Source organism: Aulonocara stuartgranti (assembly GCF_965226115.1).
Source record: "Aulonocara stuartgranti genome assembly, chromosome: 1".
Classification (NCBI taxonomy): domain Eukaryota; kingdom Metazoa; phylum Chordata; class Actinopteri; order Cichliformes; family Cichlidae; genus Aulonocara; species Aulonocara stuartgranti.
The window spans coordinates 1,354,013-1,375,378 of NC_138939.1; the positions used below are offsets into that span (position 1 = coordinate 1,354,013).

A 21,366-nucleotide genomic window follows, 5' to 3' on the forward strand; every position below is an offset into this window, starting at 1 on the left:
TTATTAGTTTGTAAAATATGTTTATTTGTAAAAACACATTTGGATGTTGAAATGACATCACAGTGACATCAGCAGCCGTTTCTTCTGCTTCGATGGCGTGCGATCCTTCAGCGAGGCACACGTGACTGAGCGCGAGCGTCCGTCAGGAGCGACGACGGATTTTAAAGACGTAAAGTTCAGGAAACGCGACGAGCGGCTGCTTCGGCCTGAGCCGCCACACGGAGCTTCAACGGGTCGCAAAACTTCGTCTACAGATTAGCTTCAGGACAGAAACTGAGAGGACGTCCAGCTACGACGGCGAGAGCTGGAAGCCACAGCGTGAGGTCAGACCTTAAAGTTTCCTCGCTCTGAGGTGAAGCCGTGACGACTGAGCCCGTGGCATTGAACACTTCTCTATGGGCAGTAACGAGGAAGAACGCTGAGAGCTTCCTGCTGGGCCGACCAACGCTCAGACATCGTTTCATCGCCTCCTGAAAGCTCAAACTCACGTGTGCCAAACTGCAGCCGGGAGAGGCCAGGCTTCACCTGCTGGCTCAACAAGCTGCTTCCTGCCACGTACAGGACGTTCCTCCAACATCTCTAATGTTTAGCACAAAGGCTGATGCGTCAGCAGAGACAAAGCTGAGCTTCAGTAATCAGAGTACCTGGCTCACTGTGTGCTGACAGCAGGGGCGAGCTGCGGGGTCAGCAGCCGATGAGGGCACAGGTGTAAAAGAGGCTGAACAGAGTTCACCTTGAAGGCACTGCAGGTGAGGCGTCTGACGGTCTCCTTTAAAACGATGGAGACTTTTTCGTGAACCTGAAGCCGAAACGGTGACGGCGCCGCGTGAGGCGTAAACACCGGAAACAGCGTTTTTTTTCTGTCACATCGACGTCTGTGAGGCTGAAGCCCACGCGTGAACGCTCGCTCTGTACTAGTCACGTGTGCCGTCGCAGATCAGGATGAGGACACGTCACACAAACGCAGGAGATTCAGCAAACAGCGACAGAAATGTGAAGAGTGCAGCGGTGCTTTAAGGCAAACGTAGTGTGTGAGGCAGTGATTGAGGCTCTTTGTAAGGCCTTTATGTTCTCAGTAACAAACGTTCACAGACTCGACCATCTGGAGGTAAGAACGAGGCGAGGTCAAAGGCCACCTTTAACTCATGACTTTTGGGCCACGTCCCCTTCAAACCTACAAAGCCGTCTCCTTGTTCACCTCTGCACCTGCTGCAGATTCCTAGATGGCTCCCTGGAAGTCCCGCTCCAAACGGGAAGCTTGGATCCGTGGCTGGAGGAGCAGCATTCCCGTTTGGTGTCTGAAAGCGAGCCAACCGGTTCAGAGGTGCACAAGAAGAACAGACGCGCTCCCATGACCTCATGACCTCCAGCACAATAAGAAGATCCTAGCTAGTGTTCTACGAGGACTTTTTGTCTTTGCTGAATTATCGTGTAAAATTTATGTGCAAAAGCAGAGCCGCCCCAAGCATCTGAAGTCGTTGTTACACCAAAGACAGAAAAGCTGCGGCTTTTCCTCCCGAGGTAAACGACGCCGACCTCTGATCGAGCGATTCTGGTTTGAAGGCGTGCGATTGGTGGGATTGTTCTCTAAAGGGAAAGGCGGCAGAGTCAGGACCTGCAGCGAGGCGCTCACAGTGAGGGACGATTAAAGCAGTGTGATTAGTAAAGCTGTGTGCAAAAATACATTTGGATTCATTCAGATGTAAAGCAAGAAAAATAAAAAAGACTTTACACTGTACAGGAGCTGAGGTGTGAGAGGCGGCGAGTCTAAAACTGCTCTGAGAGCAGCTCGCAGAGTCTCTGAGACACCGAGTCCCTGCTGGTCCGGAGCGTGAGGCGGTACATCTGCACAGGAAGCACTCAGAGTTACACACAGGTGAGGGTTGCACACAGAGAGTGTGTGTGTGTGTGTGTGTGTGTGTGTGTGTGTGTGTGTGTTTACCTGAGCCTGCATGTTGGGCTCCAGTCTGAGCAGGCAGCCCACCTGAGTGGTCTTCGTGTGAACGACTCCCGCTCCGACAAAGTTCGCAGGATTGGGATCGACGCCGTCCAGCAGAGCGACACCGAAACCTAAAATCTGGAGAAAAATACATTTTCATATTCACACCGTGGGAATAAACGTGGACGCTTCGGTCAGCGTCTCTGCACGCCCGCGAGTCTCGCGGTCGCCACGCCGCAGCCTCACTCTGCTACCTGTGTGCCGACCTCAACTTCGATGTTTGTGCAGCAAATTCCTGATCACGTTTGTCTTATCTCCACAGGCTGAAGAGCGTATGCTGTAATCTGATTACTGCTATAATACAGCTATATTACTGTGTAACTCTGTGGCTCATCTGCACGACTCAGGTGGCTCACACCTGAACCGAGGGTCAGAGGAGGAGTTTATCCTCATCAAAACTCCAGCGTGTAACATCTGACCACTAGGTGTCAGTAGACTTTAGACACCTGAGCACAAACAGCTCGTTATCTTACTGCACCTGACGACATGCAGCAGCCTGAGGGGGCGGCTGCTGTGATTCTAGCTGCGGAAATAAAACTGAACAAAAACTTGTTTACAGCCAAAGTGATTTGTGTCTTTTTACCTTGGCCTTGGCGACCTCGGTGTCCATCGGGTGTTTGGCTTTGAAGATTTTCTGGACCTCCTGCTGAGGACTGCGGACAAACAGAAGGAAACGAGTCCTCGATTACTACGTGACCCATTTGAACCCCGACCCGTTATCCAATCCTGAAAGCTCCTCACAGAAACACACTCGAGCTCTCTCAGATCGATCAGACGTAAAACAGAACAAATGTTTGGTGTCAGCGCTCGAATTCAGAGGCTGAAGTGTTTTCAGTCACAGCAGCGATCGACCATCGATCGGCGTATTGATCAGTGAAAGCTGCGCTTACGCTCCGAGCTGCTTCCAGCGCTGGAAGAAGTCCTGCGACATCATCTCTGTGGGCTGGAAGAACTTGTTGAGCATCACGGGGAGCTTCACAGCGATGTTCTGCAGGGCCCCACCATACCTGAACGTGAGCACACACACGCAGTCAGAAGTGAGCACACAAACACACACGTATGTATTTATATCCTTGCGGGGACATCTCATTGACATAATGCTTTCCCTAGCCCCCACCCTACCCATCAAAAATGAATGCCTGACCCTGAACCTAAGCAGAACCTAACTGTGACCCTGACACTAAAACCACATTTTGACTCTCAAAAATACCTTCAAACTCCTGGGACCCGGATTTTGGTCCCCACGAGGATAGTAAACTACCAAGTTTTGGTCCCCATGAAGATGTTAATACCTGTGCGCGTGCGCGCACACACACACACACACACACACACACACACACACACACACACACACCTACCTGAACTGGATGTTGAGCACCGGCGCATCGCTGAAGTCTGACACACACTCGATGTTCAGGATCTGCTGCATCTGAGCTCCGCCCTCTATCACGGGGTCGACCGCCTTCGAGTGGACATTCAGCTGTGGACGCGACCGTTAAGGACTCTACTGAAGGTCACAGAGCTCCACATCATCAGAGACACAAACTCCTCTGAGTGAGCCTTCCTGATACTCACGGGGTTATTCTCCGACTACTGAGTGCTACTACTGAGTGCACACGTCTGTGATCAAACTCAAACTTTCAGCTGGATTTTATTCTTTTTAAACGCAGGACGTTACGGTTCAGGCCCCCGACACAAACACTAGCACCAAAGATTTAACGTGCGAGCGCATGACGTCCAACTCGTCTGCTCTGGTGTTTCAGTCTGCTCCACTCAGAGGTCAGCTTCATGCTATTGTAATTATAAACCTGCTCCCTGTTACTCTCGGCCGTGATGATGTGAGTGCACAGACACACAGTACAAACAGAGGACTGGTAGTAAACATGCATCAGCTTCCACAGCTCTGATGGAACAGGAAGTTCAGCGGGTATCTCACAGTCAGTTTCACCCACCGGGACGTCTTTGATCGCTCTGGAGATATTCTGATGTCACAGCATTTTAAATCTGCTCTGATTGGGTTTTCCTGCACTTTGGAGGCCGACGTTTGTTTTTCTGAACTTGTTTCAGGGGGGCGCGGTCGTCACAGGACACCACGCCCACAGACACAGAGATGCTAAAGAATCGGATGCATTTCTGTAGAAAACAGAATATAAATATTTAAAGAGGGTCTCGTCGCCTCTGCTCGGCTGTACTCGCCACCTGGGTCATGATGTTAAAGTTTCCCAACCCTCTCCAGGGCCGCCTCGGCCCCCCGAGTGGTTTTCTGAGTCGTGCAGAGCTGAAGTGGGAGCTCCTCGTGCTCTGGTTCGCTGTGCTGAAGCAGAATTACGAGGTTTGTCATGAAAGGATATGAGACTTGAGTGCGTCGCTGCTGCTCACTGAGGAGGAGAAGCTGAGGAACTGGGTGGACGTCTTGTTTCCGTAGAACACATACATGCGACCTGCGAGGGTGACCGTCAAAGTCAGGCAGCAATAATAACAAAGCTTCACAGAAAAAACAAAGATAACGAGATTTTAGCCTGAGTCTGGCAGGAGGAGGTTGTGCTTTTTAAACCTCGATTTAACGAGCGGCTGCTCACCGAGGTTCTGCCGGTACTCAGACTTCAGCCCGATCTGTAACAGCTGGTTCTCGTAGATCACGCCGTTGTTCTTACAAACAAACCTGGAAGAAGGAAAACGTGACGACAGTTACACAAAGGAAACGTCTGTGTGAAGAAGAGACATCATCGTGAGGCCGAGCACGGCGGTAAAGCTCGGCCACGCCCACAGGTTTAGCGATCTGTTCATTCACTTCATCTTGTGCAGATCTCAGAGCGGCCACTGGAATGACTCGCATCGCTAACAACGAGGAACGACGGCGTACAGAGGTAAACGCGGCATTCGGTGATGTCAGAGGCTAACCTCCTGTCAGGCCGTGCATCCCGCTCTCTGCAGCAGCGGGATGCACGGCACTGCAAAGAAACCTGCGGCAGTTTGTATGTTGAGAGTTTCACACCGTCTGGTTCAAGGTGTGCAAACAGCAGGCGTGACACAGCTTCACACACACAGCCGAGGTCACGTGCAACCTGCCTGCTTCACACAACACTCACAACACGACACTTTTATGTCACGTTACACGGGCATCCTCGTGGACGACTCTGCAGCGCTGTGAGAGCGGCGTGAGCACCTCCATCGACACACGGTCACCCTGAGGTCACACGGTAAACCCAAGAGCTCAGTCTCGGTCTCTACAGGCCTCAGTTAGCGTGAGAAAGGTCAAAGTTCATGGCTGTTTGCAAAGCTGCAGCAGTGGTCAGCCTTCAGACAGCTGTGCATGAACCAACGCTGCAAACCTGAACGCGCTGCAGCATCGCTGAGACGAGACAGACTCACAGAAACATCAGTGCAGGTCACTGCAGCTGAACCCCACCTGGGGAAGTTCTCCTCCGATACGTCTGTGGCTGCAGCGGGGGCGGAGCTCTCGGAAAACACGTCGATGAGCAGATTGGCTCCTGATGAGGGGGCGGGGTTTAGATTCAGGACATCCGTAAAAGAGTGGGTGGAGCTCTGGAAGACAGATACCAGCAAACAAAGTGAGAACAGGTGGAGGTGTGAACTACACCCTCCTGCCAGGATTGAATCTCTGCTTTCACCAATGAATCGATTCACAGCTGATCGAGCAGCGCGCTCATCAGTGCAGCTACTGTTTACCAAGTCAGGCTGACAGCACCATGTTCCTATCAGAGGAGGAGGGGCGGGGCCTGTCAGGAGGGAGAAGGTCATCCAACAGTGAAGAAGAAGACGGACAGAGTTTGAAGATGAAGGACGAGCTGCTAAAGGCAGCCTGCGCACGCAGACTGCAATAGCGACCTGCTGCAGGCTTTTAAACAGGTATGGGCAGATTTCACAGCAGCCAATCACAGCTCTGCTTCTGTGGTTACCTTGTTCGTGGTGTCGGTGTTCTCGCTGTGCTCCGTGCTGCCGTTGACGCTGCGGCGACTATCGTCCATGTCTGGCAGTTTTCCAGGTCCTTTCTTCTTCTTCAGCTTGGCCAGAATGGAGGACTCCCTCTCCGGGAACGGCGGCATTTCCTCCAGGACGGTGGCCTGTGCAGAGAAACAGGAAGTCAGTTAGCATCAGTGCTAGTTCACGACAGATGTCGCCACGTCGGCGGGTCTTATAGCTGGGGGGTTAACGCACCAGGATGTCGGTGCTGGCGATGCAGCTGAGCCTCAGGTACTCGACGGCTCGCTGCTGAAGCTCCACGTCTGCGTTGCGCAGCTGGCTGTCGGAGCGCAGGACGTCCTGGATGGTGGCTTTCACTTCTGGAAACAAGTTGATGAACTTGATATACGCCGACAGCAGCAGCGCCCGAGTCGGCACAGAGCACAGGTGGAACTTGGAGTGAAGGAGATTGAACTGGACCAGAGGGCTGAGGAAGAGGAGACAGAGTCGCGGTGAAACCTGCGAGCGGTCCCGTCAGCTTCAGCAGCGACGCGTCAGCTTTACTGACAAATGACACGTTTCCTAAAGTCTGCCGGCACATTTTTCCTATTCTGTCACAAAATCGTCCAGAATGAGAGAAGAGCTCAGAAACTATTTATTATTCTTTCTAATAAAAATCTCAAATAACAACGAGACCAGACAAACATCCCCTGGACTGTGATGATCAGCTGTGGGTGTGGTTTGTACCTGGAGCGCGAGTCACCAGCAATCAGGTTACCGAACTCCCCCAGGATGTACCCGCCCACCTTCACCAGGTTCTCGTGGCAGGCGGGGGCTTGCAGCGCCTGCAGGTCAGAGAGGAAGTGACTTCATGAGACGGTAGAAGACACAAACGAACCAGTCACACGGGCCGGAGACACATTCAGGATCACAGCTGCGTTCATGAAGGATTCCTTCATCCAACCGACCAATCAAAGAGCTTTAAGCCCACTCGTTTCCTCCGTGAGGACCTCAGTGTTCAATGATCGAGCCAGTTAAACTTGTGTGTCACACAGCCGTTTGGAGCCTTTAAAGAAACCCAAACGTCCGGACAGAATAAAACCTGATCACATGATCACAGACTGAAGCCACTCTGAACGTGTCTGCTGGGAAAAGAAGTGCGAGTTAAATCTGCGCCGTACCCCGACACGCTGCTCCCTGCAAATATAACTACACGTCACAGCAGTGCAGCCTGCAGCTACTGTGATTGGCCGGGTCGGTGCCGTCGGATCCCTGTGCGACCACATGTCAAATACACCGCGCGTGAGCATGAAGCTGGCAGCGGCGCCAGCTCGACAAAGATTCACCGCACAAGTCTTAAACAGCGGTGAGCTCTGTAGCGTTCAGGGACAGCAGCGAGGCTCACCTCAAACACGGTCTTGGCGGCGTAACCTTGGACGTCGTCTCGGTTTATGACGATCTGGATGACGCGGTACCAGACCTCCTCGCTGACGTAGTCCCCAGCGATGCGGATCAGGTTCAGGATGGTGTCCACGTACCAGGTGTAGTCCACGGCGTACTTCTCCGCCAGGATGGCCACTTTGAGCACCTGAGGAAGAGAAGCCAGAGGCTGAAGACGAGCGCTCACGCCACTTAAAGCGAACAGCGAAACGTGCTGACATCACGACCCACTATCTCCTCTCTGATGGAGTAGTCGGCGGTCTCCAGGTAGCTAAGCATCTCTGCTACGATCTGCTTGGCGTTGCTGCGGTCGCACATGGCGTAGAGCAGATCCACGGCGCGCTGGCGAACACTCACATCTCTCTCCGTCTGCACGGGACAGACACCAGGAAGCAAGTGTGAATTTCAAAGTAAAGGTCAGACTTATTGGCAAGACTAGTTTTTAGTGTTCAAAGATTGAACCGAACCAAACCTTTGAGTTTTGTCCAAGTTGAGGAGGAACGGACGACTGACGTCCAGCTGAGCGAGACTCACCTTCAGAGCGTTGATCACAGTCTCCATGTGCGTCTTCACGGCCTCGTGGGAAAATTCGGAGCTGGCCAGCGTGCACATGCTCTCCAACGCCAGGTAACGGAGGTTGGTTTCTCTGTGCTGGAGGAACTGGCCCAGCTGGTTACAGGCTCGTACCAACAGGGTGGGCTCGCTGGGAGACAACGGGGGACAAGCGTGAGGCTCAGATACGACACCCGAACACGATGACGTCCGAGGACGACCGGAGCTACGCGTGTCAGGAACGTGGGCCGGGCCCAGGAACCCCTCTCTACACTGCAGCACATCTGCACAGCAGCTGCTCGCTCAGCCCTCTGACATCATCTCATGTTTGTTTGTTTTTAATCTGATTTCATCACGTTGAGCTTTTTGCATATTTTTACTTTGTACATTTAAATTTGAACATTTTAAAATGTTAAATATTTCAGTGTAACTTACTGAGCTCATATTTTCTGTTTTTTAACATTTAACTTAAATTAGTACTTTTAATTTATTACTTACTGACTTTGTGTTTGAGTTAAATTTGTACTTACTGAGCTCTTTGTTCTGGTTTCCATGGCAATGCCTTGCATTTTACACACAAACCTGATTCCTGTTACATTTCGTCTCGATCACAGGTGATGGGTCTGTCTCTGCGCCCTCCCCGCGACAGACTGGCGGCCAGCCCAGGTGTTCCCGCCTCTCACCCAATGACAGCTGTGCTAGGCACTGGCCCCGCCCACATGCAAAAGCAAACTGACGGATGTTTTGTTTTCTCCCCCACACTTGGGGATAAACAAAGCGTGTATGACCTGCCTGTCATGGTGGATGATGAGGGCGATGGCTTCAAACAGAACGGCGTTCTTGGCGTTGGAGTGTTGGACCTTCTTGGACTTCGGAGGTTCCTGGGCTTTATTGAGGATGGTCTCTAAACACTCGGTGAGACGACTTCTCAGAGCGGCGTCCTCTGCAAAGAAAACCAGACGCTTCAAGCCCCGTCGCCACGGTTACGCCTCTCAGACCTTTACTTATTCGTGGTGGACTAACGCGTGTGTGCCGTACCTGGAGGAGGGTAGCACTGCAGCAGGCGCAGCAGTTTGACGGACAGCCACGGGGCAGCCACAAAGTAGTACGTGTAGTCCTGCAGGTCGATGGACGCCGACGTCACGATCTAAACAAACAGGAAGGAGATTAACGTCCCCGCTGGTTTATGATTGAGCCGAGCGACGCGGAGGGTCACACGGACACCCACCCTGCTGAGCCGGGCCACCGCCAGTGACACGGAGGTCTTAAAGTCATCCGGATTCTTCTGGGCCAGAGTGGTGATGAGGCTGGTGGCTGCCGTCACCACGCCCTGAAATAAAGGAAGGCAGAGTCAGCGTTTCAGGGCGGGGTTTAAACTACGGCATCACATCGATCAGCTCGTTCTCACGATAAATATAAGTATTTAGCTCGCCACGAGGAGGCGGAGTCTCACCAGGTGCTGATCGTTCAGCAGATGGACGACCCGTGTGGTCCATTCGCCCATGGGCACGAGGTCGGGCGACGTCCTGTTGAGCCGTAACAGACACAGAGCTGCGCTCTGCTTCACGCTGTCCATCGTGTCCCTGAGAGAAGCAACGGCGACACGAGTTCACCAAACAGGAAGAACACCAGCAGCGAGCAGCCGAGGACACGCCCACATTACCCATTGGTAATCAGACTACATCAGATTACACAGGCTTAGACCTACAGTCTGCTCAGACTGTTCACACCAGCTCTGTGTTATTTCATTAAGCTGATGCACCACGATCGCTGTTTTCTTATCGTTCACTCGCGAGCTTGTTCCCAGTAAAAATCTGATCCGTCGCTTCCAGTCTGGCCCAGAAGGAGGTTTGCAATTTTTTTGCTGTTCTTTGATTTGTAACTGATTTCTGTTGCATCACACTGGCCCCACTTCCCTGTCAGAGTATCCCTCCTCCAAGAACTAGTTCCCCGATTAAGTGTCGACTGTGGGCTGAGGCCCAAACAGAACATCAACATGTGCGTTTCAGTCTGAACACGAATCCTCATCTATAACGTCGCTTTTAAGGGTTGTTTCCGGAAACGTTTACCAAAGTGCCGACGGCCCGTAACAGCCGCTCGTTTTACTGGATGGAGGTCGAGTGCTGACTCCAGCTGTGAGTGAGGAGACAGCTGTCTGTAATGACTGGAAGGATGGAGATGTGCGTGTGTGGTTATTCATCCGCCTGCTCATCTGTTTCACGGCCTGTTACCCACACACTGGCCTGTGGATCGTCACTGTGTAATGAGGTCGGCTTTATTAATGTGTAATGAGTGACGGCGCTGCGCTTCAGGCCACAGCAGTCAATCTCAGATAATGTCAGGTTGGATTTGGTGCCTTACAAACCGCTGCTGCAACAATCTACATAATTGACGTCGTATTTCTCACGAGCGCCCACAGCTGACCCTGAACCAGGTTCATGACCAACACAAACAAACTGATATTAAAGGACTTTGAGCCGCTCTGAGCTAAAACGTGTTTAAGAACGAACCCGGCCACTAAGACTCTGGGAATCTCCGAGGCGAACGCCTCCGCCATCTCTCTGCTGCCCACGTTGGCGATGCAGTGCAGGGCCAGGTTCATGAAGGTGGGGTTGCGGCTGGCGAGGTCGTTTTTGATGCCGTTGTTGATGAGGCGGATCAGGTCGCTGTTGGAGTTGACCAGCACTGAGATGAAGAGGTAACCCTGAAAGGAGGAGACACGGCAAAGGTCACGTGACGGGATATTCTTTCTCTCTCTGACTCTGGAAATCCACAAACACACACAGCAGAGCCGGAGCGTCAGCACCACCCACACGGAGCAGCTGGAGGCGTGGCCTCTGTTACCAAAACATCAGCTGATCCCAGCGACTCTCGAATCGGCTGCCCTGACGATCATCATCATTTATCAAACTCGTGTTAGTCTCGTGCTTAAAGTATTTTTACTGGATTACTCGTGTAACTGAACAGTCGTTGAGGCTTTGGAGGACGCCGTGCTGTGACAATGATCCGCCTCCACACGCTCACTCGTTTCCTTTAAGGAAACAAAAAACTGATCAATGAAATAAAACTGATCAGAAGCTGATTAACGACAGCTACCCCACGTCAGGGTCGCAGAGATAACAATTTACGTTTGCAGCAAAATTAACATTCTTCTGTCACACTTTAAGTGGAGTCTGGTGAGGTCCTACACAGTGAGTTTATAGCCTATGGCGCCTGCAGCTCCGCCTCCAGCGCTCAGCAGGAAGGATGCCCGCCAACAGCTCTGAATCTCAGCACAGACCCTCAGAGACGCTCGGAGAGCTCAAGTCAAAGGCAGCTAGCTCTGTCTGACCCAGAGATACGACCACAGCGAGTGTGGACTTTTAGAGACGGGACAGGTGGAAAGCTGGAAATAAAATCTAGTCTCTCGGAGCTGAAATGATTTGAGCCGATTCACGTCACTCTCATCCAGAACACTGTTGGTAAAGTTGTTATTACACAGTTATTACTGCCTGCTTCATTAGAGGTTTAAAAAAAAAACCCACCAGGACGCCGCGAAAGGGAAACGAGCGGCACTGCAATAAAAACATTTGGAACAAATGTGTTTATCAACCCAGAAGCAGAGACCACAGAGCGGCGTGAGGGGGCGGTCCTGACGCTCTCGCACGTGATAACCCTGAAACATGGCGGCCGAGCGGCTCCGACACTCACGATCTGCTTCTCCGTGTACTTGTTGGAGCTCAGGAGGTTGACTGCCTCCATGTGCCCGAAGTCGATGTCGTGGCCCAGAAGGAAGATGAAGAGCAGCTTGCAGACATACTTCTTTTTACTGTAGCCATCCAACGCCTTGTCTCCTGCGCGCGCGCACGCACGCACGCACGCACGCACACACACACACACACACACACACACACACACACACACACACACACACACACACACACACTTACTTTAATGTCTATGTGATAAACAGCAGCATTTTATTCCAAACAGCTGAGGCTCTGAGGGGAAAGCAGGTGGACTTTGTCTGATTCAAATCTAGTCAAATAATCCAAACCCAGTGAGAGTGGGAGGTTCAGGATCTGCAGCAGTGCAACATCAAACACACAATCTTTATTTTTGAATGACTGGGCTTTTATTCAGTGTTTGGAAACGTCATCATCAAATAAAACTGAAGAAAGATTGTTTTACGCCAGCCTCAGTACTTCATGGATAAGGAGCACAGTTGCAGAGACATGTGGACACAGTGGAAAGGCCTGAATGCCGGGTGGAGAGGGCGGAGAGGAGGCGCTATGTGGACACTCCCTGCCCGCATATCGCCTCCTCTCTGCAGCAGACTAATTATAGGCAGTGAGGAACAGGTGGCAACAGGAGAAACAGCAGCAACCAGAGAGTCAGTGAGGTTTCACAGGGCAACACAAAGCAGTCGGGACAGGAAGCAGGAAGCAGGTCAGGTGACTCGGCGAGCTCGTTTCTCCATCACCTACCTTTAAATTTGGAGCGGATGTTTGCCAGCTCCTTGTTTATCCTCTTTATCTCGGCCTCTTTACTTTTACCTGCAGACAGATCAGCGTTACTCAGCATGCACAGAGCTGCGATCACTCATGAATACAACATCCTGCCTTTTTTAAAGGACCCGCCCCCGCTGAGGAACGTGGCGTCCGGGTTTAATCGCACACTACAACATAAGAGCTTCCTGATGAAGCAGTGACATATCTTTACTTTATTATCTCCAGAAGCAGGAACCTCAGGCCGCCTGTTTTTGAAGCGTAGACCTGATGACGCAGCAGGATCACCCAGAGCTAATCCTCCCCGCTTCCTGCTCCTTTCTCGCTCTGTTGTGACCAAAACCTCCAAATCGAACATCACGCTTTGTTCAGTAAGCCCCGAAACCAGCGGCTGAGACCATAAACCATCATCACAGTGTTTACTGAGCTCAGGTCAGCTGAGCCGGAGCCTCTTTTTCTCACAGACTTCCATCCAATCAGACTTCTCTCTGCAACCGCAGGAGTCGCCCCCTGCTGGATGGTTTAAGACACTTCTGTGTCAGATTTACCTTTCAGCTAAATCCATCTTGATGTACAGTCTCTGATTGTGACAGTAGGAACATTTTTCATGTGCTTTGTTGTGAAGAACGTGATTTATAACCTGATGAGCGTTCGCCAACATTTCACATTGACCGGATAATAAGAGGTGAAGGGAGCAGAGTGGATGTGGGAGCACTCACTGACAGCCTGTGCGAACACAGAGGGCCTGAATCAACTGCACTATCAAATACAGAAGGCTTATTTTGAACTGTGAATCACAGTAAGCTGCTGTGGTGGATTCAGAATAAGTCACCCTGAAACGCCAGCATGAACAAAACCAGCAGAGCAGCAGCAGCCGGACGCTGCAGAATAAAATCAGTCAGGACGGTTTGTGTCGGGGCAGCAACAGGAAGCTCTGAGGCCTGTTTTCTCACCCAGAACACTAACGTGCAGTTCTGCAACACCGTCACCTACAACAGCGGCTTTATTTATACAACACCACCTCACAACAACAGCCATCTCTGGGTTTATACTGTAGGTAAGGACCCAACAATAACACAAACACAATATAAAAGATACTTCCTATCAAAATCTCACAGGGGACCAGAGGAAAAGGCTGTAAGGCACCACGTGGGTGAAAGTCACCTGACTTTAGTGTTTCAGGGTCAAGGTCAGGGGTCAGAGTTGTCACAGAGTGTAAGGATGCTGAAAGAGGCCAAAAGCCACTGGACTGGTCATCGTGCAGGTACCGCAGAGCCGTACCGTCACACAGCAGCTGGTTCAGTTACTGTAGCTGTAACTCGTTCCCACGACCAGCAAACAGAAACACGGGAACTGTCTACCTGCCTCCGTCTCACCTTTCCTGTGCACCTGCCCACTAACACGGACACACTCTCATTTCAAGCTTTTATTAAACCCGCTGCTGGTTTTCTCTAACCCCCCTGGAGAGCAGCACCGCCTCCTCTCGCTCTTTCGCGAGTACTCAGATTACCGTTTTGCGTTACTTTTTGCGATTAACGTTAATTCCAGCTAACGCCAACTGAGGCGGTGGACCGGAGACTTTACACACCGACTTTTACGACCTGCTAAGGCGGCACTGAGCCGCTCATGTTGGCCTGATAAAGCAGCTCACGCAGTTAAAAAGTGACGGTTTGGTTATCTCCCCACGGCGGCCCACGCCCTTTGACACGGTGACGTTAGCAGCTAGCAGCTAGCGGTGATTAGCCGGGGAGGCTTGAGCGCTGGGCGGGAGTTTATCCCACTTTAACGGGGTAAATGTGTCCAGAACGAGGGCGGCAGGGGCGGGAAACTGACCCCGGGCTCGAAGTCCCCCACCCGGGCAGGTTCCCTGAGGTCCCCGCGGTACAGAGGCTAGCCGTGCCTAGCTGCGGGGTGAAGGAGACAAACTCACAGTTCCTGATGTCGGAGATGAACACGGCCAGTCCGCGCATCCCGTCCCCTTTAGACACCGCCGGCATCCTCTCCGCTGCTGGGGGGCTTCAGCTGACCCGGACAACGCGCTGCTCGAACTCTGAACTCTGTCTGTGGAACCGCCGCTGCGAGCACCAGGAGCCCCGACATATGACCGAGACGGGAACCAGACGGGCCGCGTCCCCTTCAGCGCGGAAACGCCCTGTTCCAGCCTCCTAAGGCGGGCCGCGTCCCAAACATGTTCGCTTTACCCACTCAACTGAGTGAACGCACCCGGCCCAGTCCTCACCTTTCAGCGGCCCAGAACATCTGGAGCATGAGCACCGAGGACGGGAGAGCTCCCAGATGTTTGGGAGACTGCTGTCTTCACACTCAGTCTTTTTTATTAAAACTTTTATTCATTTTTTCAGTTTACACATTTGATATGTTGTGACTTGCATTCTGTTTTTATGTACTTTTATAAACGCCCCAACTTCTTTGTAATTGACGTTATGACATCAAGACAAACAGCTGGGTTATAAGGCGGAGATTCATCTTTTGATGAATTTCTGGAGGCCCTGTGACAGACTGGCGACCTGTCCTGGACGTACCAGGCCTCCCGCCCTGTGGTAGCTGGGATAGGCCCCAGCGCCCACACAACCCTGAATCGGATAAGTGGAAGAGAAATGATGGATGAATTTCTGAAATTTGATAAGCATATCGATGAATTAATGAGGACACTGTCTAAATAATTGGCTCGTTTTTCAAACTGAGAGACTTCCTTCTGTGTGAAGCTCTTCTTCTTCCTGTCTCTATTTGAGCCTCAGTTAAACTGCAGTAATGTCTATGGTGGAACATGTGTCTTAGTTATGTGGAGTAATTACAGACTTTCCAAATGAAAGTGACAAACAGTCCGAGACACGTCAAGGTCCAAACGTTTGTTGCTGGCTGGACAAAACCTTTCACACAGCCAGTGTAATTATGGACTCGTGTCTCTGCACTGATACAGGCTCAGTCCTAAAACCGTACACTTCTCAGGCCTTCACAGTTCTCACTAGTTTTCGCTTGAATTACACACTCTGATTATTTTATTCCGTTATTCCTCAGGTGCTGGTCTGCAGCGTTACTGGGCCTTAGCATCTTTGGAGTAATTTTGGGATATTTCTAGAGTCGGCTTTGCATTCGGATTCATGCTGGAAGTTATATTTGTATTTCATGTGCATTATTTCATTCATGTGAATGAAGATCAGTGCGTAACAAGGTAAAGCAGTAAAAAAATGAGCCTGCACAGAAACACATACAGCATCAGCAGACAGTGCTGCACAAAGGCCTGGGCTCTCTAATCGCATAAACAGACAGTAGATGGATCACACTCTGAGTCTGACTCTCATTAAGCTTTTCAAAGAAGCAGCATCAGACTCAGATCTGCAGCCCAGAAAATCATGGCTGCAGTTAGCAGCAAACCCACATCAGTGACGTTCATCTCAGAGGGCTGCTGAGGGTCACGTCCGGCCGTAAATGTGTTTAAATACGCCAGGCCTCATGTGGAGCCTGCTGGAGTCAGGCTGCAGTTTTAGACAAAATTAGAGAAGCAGATAGAGACTTCCTGTCTCTCGCTATAACTACAATTACTCGTTATAGACGGACTACATGGCCAATGTGAACTACCCCCCCCCCCCGTATGAGGTTATGACCACATGCAACTGAACATGCGATGAAACCTTTGGTGGAAACTTCTAACTCACAGTGTAACCTTTGTTTTTTTGTGTAAAACAAACTGCTCTGCCAAAAGCATTCCCTCACCTGTCCAAATCATTTCACTCAGGTGTTTCAAATCAAGCACCTCGGCATGCTGACGGCTTCTACAAACATTTGTGTCGCTCTCAGGAGCTCCAGCATGATGCTGCGATAAGATGCCACCTGTGCAAAACGTCCGCTGGTAAAACTGAAGTTGCTCTTTGTTGGAGAAAAATAAAGAAGAATTTGGTTCAGTTTGAATAACTAAGGCTTCGGTTCCACAGGTGACTCAGACCCGCCCTCTGTTTTCTGACAGAGGTGATGTCCTGAGCGATGACTCCTGATCACGAGATCCAGTTGATAGGTTTTGAAGTCTTATCAATAAAAAGCTGTGACGGCTCGCTTTACAGTCCTTTTGCAATATTATTATCAGTGTCTGCTCACACTGACTGGTCGCTCCGAGTCTTATTATCTGGGTAAAATAAAACACTGATACAGATTTATAGTTTGTTTCCCCTCCTTACACTGTAGTTACACGTGACTATTAGGGATCTTGTCTGTATTAGAGTATACGAACCCCTGTAGCTCAGGAGGTAGTTCGACCCCCGCCTGGCCCGCATGCCTTTGGGCTACTAACCCTAAGTTGCTGTCTGACCCATCAGAGTATGGATGTGTGTGAATGTCAGTAAGCACTTAAAATCATAGAAAAAGGTGAATGTGACATGTTGTATAGAGCGCTCTGAGTACTCTGGGAGAGTAGAGAAGTGCTGTATAAGAATCAGTCCATTTACCTCCCGAAAGATCAAAAATAACCTGCTGAATATGTAAAAAAAATTAATATTAAAACAGAACTGAACAAAAAATGATGGTAAACTTTCAAAAAATAGAACCATAAATATAATTTCTGCATTCATAACCAGAAGTTTCTTTAAAATGACTCAACAGCGTCTCCAGGTTCACCTTTCAGCTGTCTGCACCTGTGAGTACTGTGTAACTAGAGTCCAGGACAGGAGGTCAGGATACTGATAATACTCTGCTCTTTAAAGTATTTGTTACTTGAAAAGATTTTGTGTGTTTTCTGTCTTATAAATAATTCTTTTATTTTGTCCCGTGGCTAATCACCGCATAAAAACACAGTCAGCAAACAGACAAACAGGAATCTCTTCATTCCCACGTTTACAGCATTTAGGGTTCAACTGTCTTCATTTGTAACAGAAGAGAGAAGAGCAGGAACCAACAGCTGCAGCTCAAAGTGATTTCTGTGAGTTCAGTGAAAGAAAGCAAAGTTTGCTGTCCTCTATGATGCAGCCTATAACGTTAACATGTTGGATACTCATTAATTCAAATACTTGCAACATAATTTGTTCTCTCTCCATTCAAACTGTAACTATGTTATCAGTTTGATTTAGATACATGTGAGTGTTTCAGGTACTGAAAATATAATATGTATAACCTGGGACTTTATATTACAGTCATACGCTTCTATTGTTATAACTAATAAGGGATGTTAATCCTGAAACAGTGTCAATTAAAATGTGTCATAAATACAGTAAATATTTAATTCATTGTACACAAACAGTACACAGTACTATAAACCGGTTGCCATGAAGCAAACAGTAAGTCGTTCACAGTTACTGTAAAGTTCATGCGTTCGTGTATTTTAAAGGACGGTTACAGTAACACTTTATCGTCACGTTGACTCAACAATTAGTGAACAGGTGGTGACGTGTCAAGGCGTCGTGTGTTGTGATGTATATGGCGTGATGCTGATCTTCCTCCTGATGAACATCCATCTCTGGAGCGCCCTCCCCTCTGCTGCAGCTTCATAAAGGCAGCAGCCGCCGTGCAGAGTGACAGAACAGCCGGAGACTCATCCTGTCACGACCTTCACGTCGTACTCCTACCAGACGACTCTCTGATGCAGCCAGTGCCAAAGCAAGCTTACTGAACCATCACTATCAATTTCATATTTGTATCGCTGAAATCCAGAGAAGCATGTACGCCAGGAAGTCAGAAGGAAAGGAGCTTCGCAGAGGAAGGTCTTTGGACAACAGGACCGTCTCCAGCAGCTTTGGGAGAGGCTCGACAACCATCATATTCACTCTGAAAAACGAAGTCGGTGGTCTTATAAAGGCACTGAAACTTTTCCAGGTGAGGTTTCATTTTCTTTATGTTGACACAGATATGGTGTTTTCTGAGGATGCATGTGACTGGCCAGGAATGAATGTGATCAGAAGCTTTTACAGCATCTTCTTTGGGTGTGTGTGTGTTTGTGTGTGTTTGTGTGTGTGTGTTCGCAGGAAAAACATGTCAACCTCATCCACATCGAGTCCCGGAAGTCCAAACGAAGGAATTCAGACTTTGAGATCTTTGTGGACTGCGACACCGACCACGAGCAGTTCAAGGAGCTCACCGAGCTGCTCAGGAAGCACACGGACATCGTGGAGATCTCGCCGTTCGACGGCTCCGCTCTACCCGAGGACGGTACACCTTGTCGTACTTTGACTAAACAGTAGCTGTGATAGGAATGAGTTATTTCACAGGTCTGCGTGTGTCTTGACTGTGTTTCAGATGTGCCCGGTGTGCCGTGGTTCCCCAAGAAGATCTCAGACTTGGACCTGTGTGCAAACAGGGTTTTGATGTACGGCTCTGAACTTGATGCAGATCATCCGGTATGTGCGTCATCGGACAGAGCTCTGAAATGTAGCGTGAACTCGGTAACCGACTGAGGTTTTGCTGTTCCTGCAGGGATTTAAGGACAACATATACAGAAAACGAAGACAATATTTTTCTGATTTAGCTGTAAACTACAAACAGTGAGTTCCTCTTATGGATGTTTTCATTAATGAAGTTAATAATAAAAACCTAGAAGGGCTTTCATCCTTTAACTCCGTCTCTCACAGCGGTGAGCCCATCCCTCGTGTGGACTACACTGCAGAGGAGGTGCGTACCTGGGGCGTGGTGTTCAGGGAGCTCCACAAGCTGTACCCGAGCCACGCCTGCAGGGAGTACCTGAAGAACCTCCCACTGCTGACCAAGTACTGCAAATACAGCGAGGACAACATCCCCCAGCTGGAGGACGTCTCGCACTTCCTTAAAGGTAACCGTCAACAGTGTTGGTCAAGTTACTTGGAAAAGTGACCATTAATTAATTCCTGATTACGTCTCCAAAAAAGTAATCCCATTACTCTACTGATTACTTATTTTCAAAAGTAATTAGTTACTTAGTTACTTTTAAAAAACACGATACACAACCTGAATAGGTAATAAAGCGACCTTTCAGCCCAATTCTATTTTTTCTGCATGATCCATCATATAAAACTGAATCTAATGAAAAAGTCTCTTTAAAACGTGTCTTATTAGTTTGAATCTTTAACTTTATGCATCAAGGAAAAATTAAATCGTATGCAGCTGTCTTTGACTTGAAGAAATGTGTTTAACATTTAAACCTATTTTCTGCACATTCCAGCATTTAAAATAAAATAATTGTTTTGTGTTTACACTCTTTCTAATAGATGCAAGTAAAACAAAGCAGAAAATAAATAAAATCAAAAACTTAGCAGCACTGAGTCCTGTCGCTCTTAAATCTATTTTCACGTGTTTAGCAGGAGTGGTGCGGGTGGAGGTTTGCCCGGTGCAGGTGTGCCTCAGCGGTCATGCCAGCATTCTCGGTACTTGCTCAGAAGTTTAAGGTTTCATTTTCCACGCAGAGTGCACAGCAGACGCGAACGTTTGTGTTACTTTGTAAGGAATCAAACTCAAAGTAATGTGAGTACTTCCACGCTTTAAATGCTGCACGGTCGTACTCTCTCCCGCACTGCACATTATCCCTTGTTGAACTGCACACGTCTGTTACCACGAACTAATTACTTTTTTGCAATAGTAATCCCTTACTTTACTCGTTACTTTAAAAAGTAATCGGATTACAGTAATGTGTTACCTTAACGTGTTACTGCCCATCGCTGACCGTCAAATGCAAGCCAGGGCTCTAGACTAACTTTTTGTCACGGTTGCACTGGTGCGCCTAACTTTTTTCTTAGTGCTGCAGTCTCTCAGTGCAAAATTTGGGCGCTTAACACTTTTTGGGGGGAAATTCAGTCCATAGAGACACTATTGATTTGTAAATGATTAACTAACAATCTTGTCAACACAAAGTTCTTTATTTGAAGCACATTTCTACCAGAAAGAGAAGTTACTGAAAAACTGCTTGTGCTTAAAGTGCGTTGGCACTCTTTGGTAATGTTGTAGACAATGTTAAACTTAATCATCACTCTGACGACCTGTTTGCTGCTGAAAGGCCGGGGGGAGAGGGGACACAGGGCATTTATCGCAGCATATAATGTGTTTCTGGACACACTGCTGCTTTTTCAGCGCTCAGAGGTTGATGCCACCGTGTCAGAGCTGGCTATGAATTTCAGACAGATCAGACGGAGACATAACAAAAAAGTTATCAATCGTTCTTTTCATCTTTTTTATTACCCACAGCTACATCCACTCTGTCGGGCCTAGGCTGCTCACTAAGGTTGGGTATCATCACTGATTTCTATAATCCATTCGATTCCGATTCACGAGGTCCTGATTCGATTCAGTTTTGCCTCAGACAGTCAGAAACATTATAATTCTGATCATTTATTATAAAATTATGCAATATGGGTAATAAGCGAATGAATAACGCAAAAATTTAGATTTGAGATGGGAAACTGTTCTTGAAGTACACAGAGAGAGAGAGAGAGCTGTGCATGAAGTGTGATTTTATCGTGGTGGAAGCAAAACAGCAAAAGTCAGAGAAGATGTTTATCAACTGATGATGTTTATGACGATGACGTTTATCAAATGTGAAGCGTAGTTTGATCTTCTTTTGCTGCTGCTTCAGTGAATTTTGGTTGGAGAGACACAAAACCTGCAGCTCAGAATTGAGCACAAAAAAGACGTAAACAGTAAACACAAAGCGCGGACCGGCCGATGCATCAGGATCAGTGAGCTGTCGGCTTTCAGCCCCGACGGCGTGTCCGTGTACGGGCCGTCTGGTGAGAAAGCCGAGAAAGAGAAAGCTGATTCTGATGCGTCGGTCCGCTCTGTGTTTACGTCTTTGTGTGGAATCCGTGTACCTGCTCTCATTTACTGTTTGGTTGTTGTTGAAATGGTTTTGAGAGCTTTATCGCTTTATTCAAGCCACTCACCTCTCTCTATCTAGTGATGTGCGAATCATGAACGAATCGTTCAATACTCGAGAATCACTTTACTGACTCGTGAATCATGATTCACGAAACGCCAACTGACTCACTGACTCATCCCTGT

At 49.1% G+C, this 21,366-nt stretch overlaps 2 protein-coding genes across 3 annotated transcripts in view; one reads left to right on the plus strand and one right to left on the minus strand.

Moving 5' to 3' along the window:
- On the minus strand, positions 1-14,599 carry LOC309702294 (AP-2 complex subunit alpha-2). 2 transcript variants are annotated; one of them, XM_082526907.1, is made up of 22 exons: positions 14,333-14,596; positions 12,382-12,450; positions 11,606-11,748; positions 10,426-10,619; positions 9,369-9,498; positions 9,144-9,245; positions 8,954-9,062; positions 8,708-8,858; positions 7,898-8,066; positions 7,595-7,732; positions 7,329-7,511; positions 6,671-6,768; positions 6,179-6,410; positions 5,920-6,084; positions 5,409-5,545; positions 4,579-4,661; positions 4,349-4,440; positions 3,358-3,479; positions 2,890-3,006; positions 2,583-2,652; positions 1,943-2,077; positions 1-1,845 (listed from the first exon to the last, which is right to left on the minus strand). In XM_082526907.1, the coding sequence occupies exons 1-22, from the start codon at positions 14,397-14,399 to the stop codon at positions 1,768-1,770; spliced, it is 2,784 nt and encodes a 927-aa protein (XP_082383033.1). In that variant the 5' UTR covers positions 14,400-14,596; the 3' UTR covers positions 1-1,767. The 2 variants fall into 2 exon arrangements, with proteins under 2 accessions (XP_082383033.1, XP_082383032.1); XM_082526906.1 differs by lacking the exons at positions 1-1,845; positions 1,943-2,077; positions 2,583-2,652; positions 2,890-3,006; positions 3,358-3,479 and having other exon boundaries at positions 4,198-4,440; positions 7,898-8,062; positions 8,704-8,858; positions 14,333-14,599.
- Positions 12,457-21,366, plus strand: part of LOC309702307 (tryptophan 5-hydroxylase 1-like) — a 14,283-nt gene continuing 5,373 nt past the window's right edge. Inside the window, exons 1-6 of the mRNA XM_082526939.1 lie at positions 12,457-13,459; positions 17,251-18,219; positions 18,369-18,552; positions 18,640-18,740; positions 18,817-18,884; positions 18,972-19,168. Coding sequence (XP_082383065.1) covers positions 18,064-18,219; positions 18,369-18,552; positions 18,640-18,740; positions 18,817-18,884; positions 18,972-19,168 — 706 coding nt within the window. The 5' untranslated portion in view covers positions 12,457-13,459; positions 17,251-18,063. The remainder of the gene's footprint in view (positions 13,460-17,250; positions 18,220-18,368; positions 18,553-18,639; positions 18,741-18,816; positions 18,885-18,971; positions 19,169-21,366) is intronic.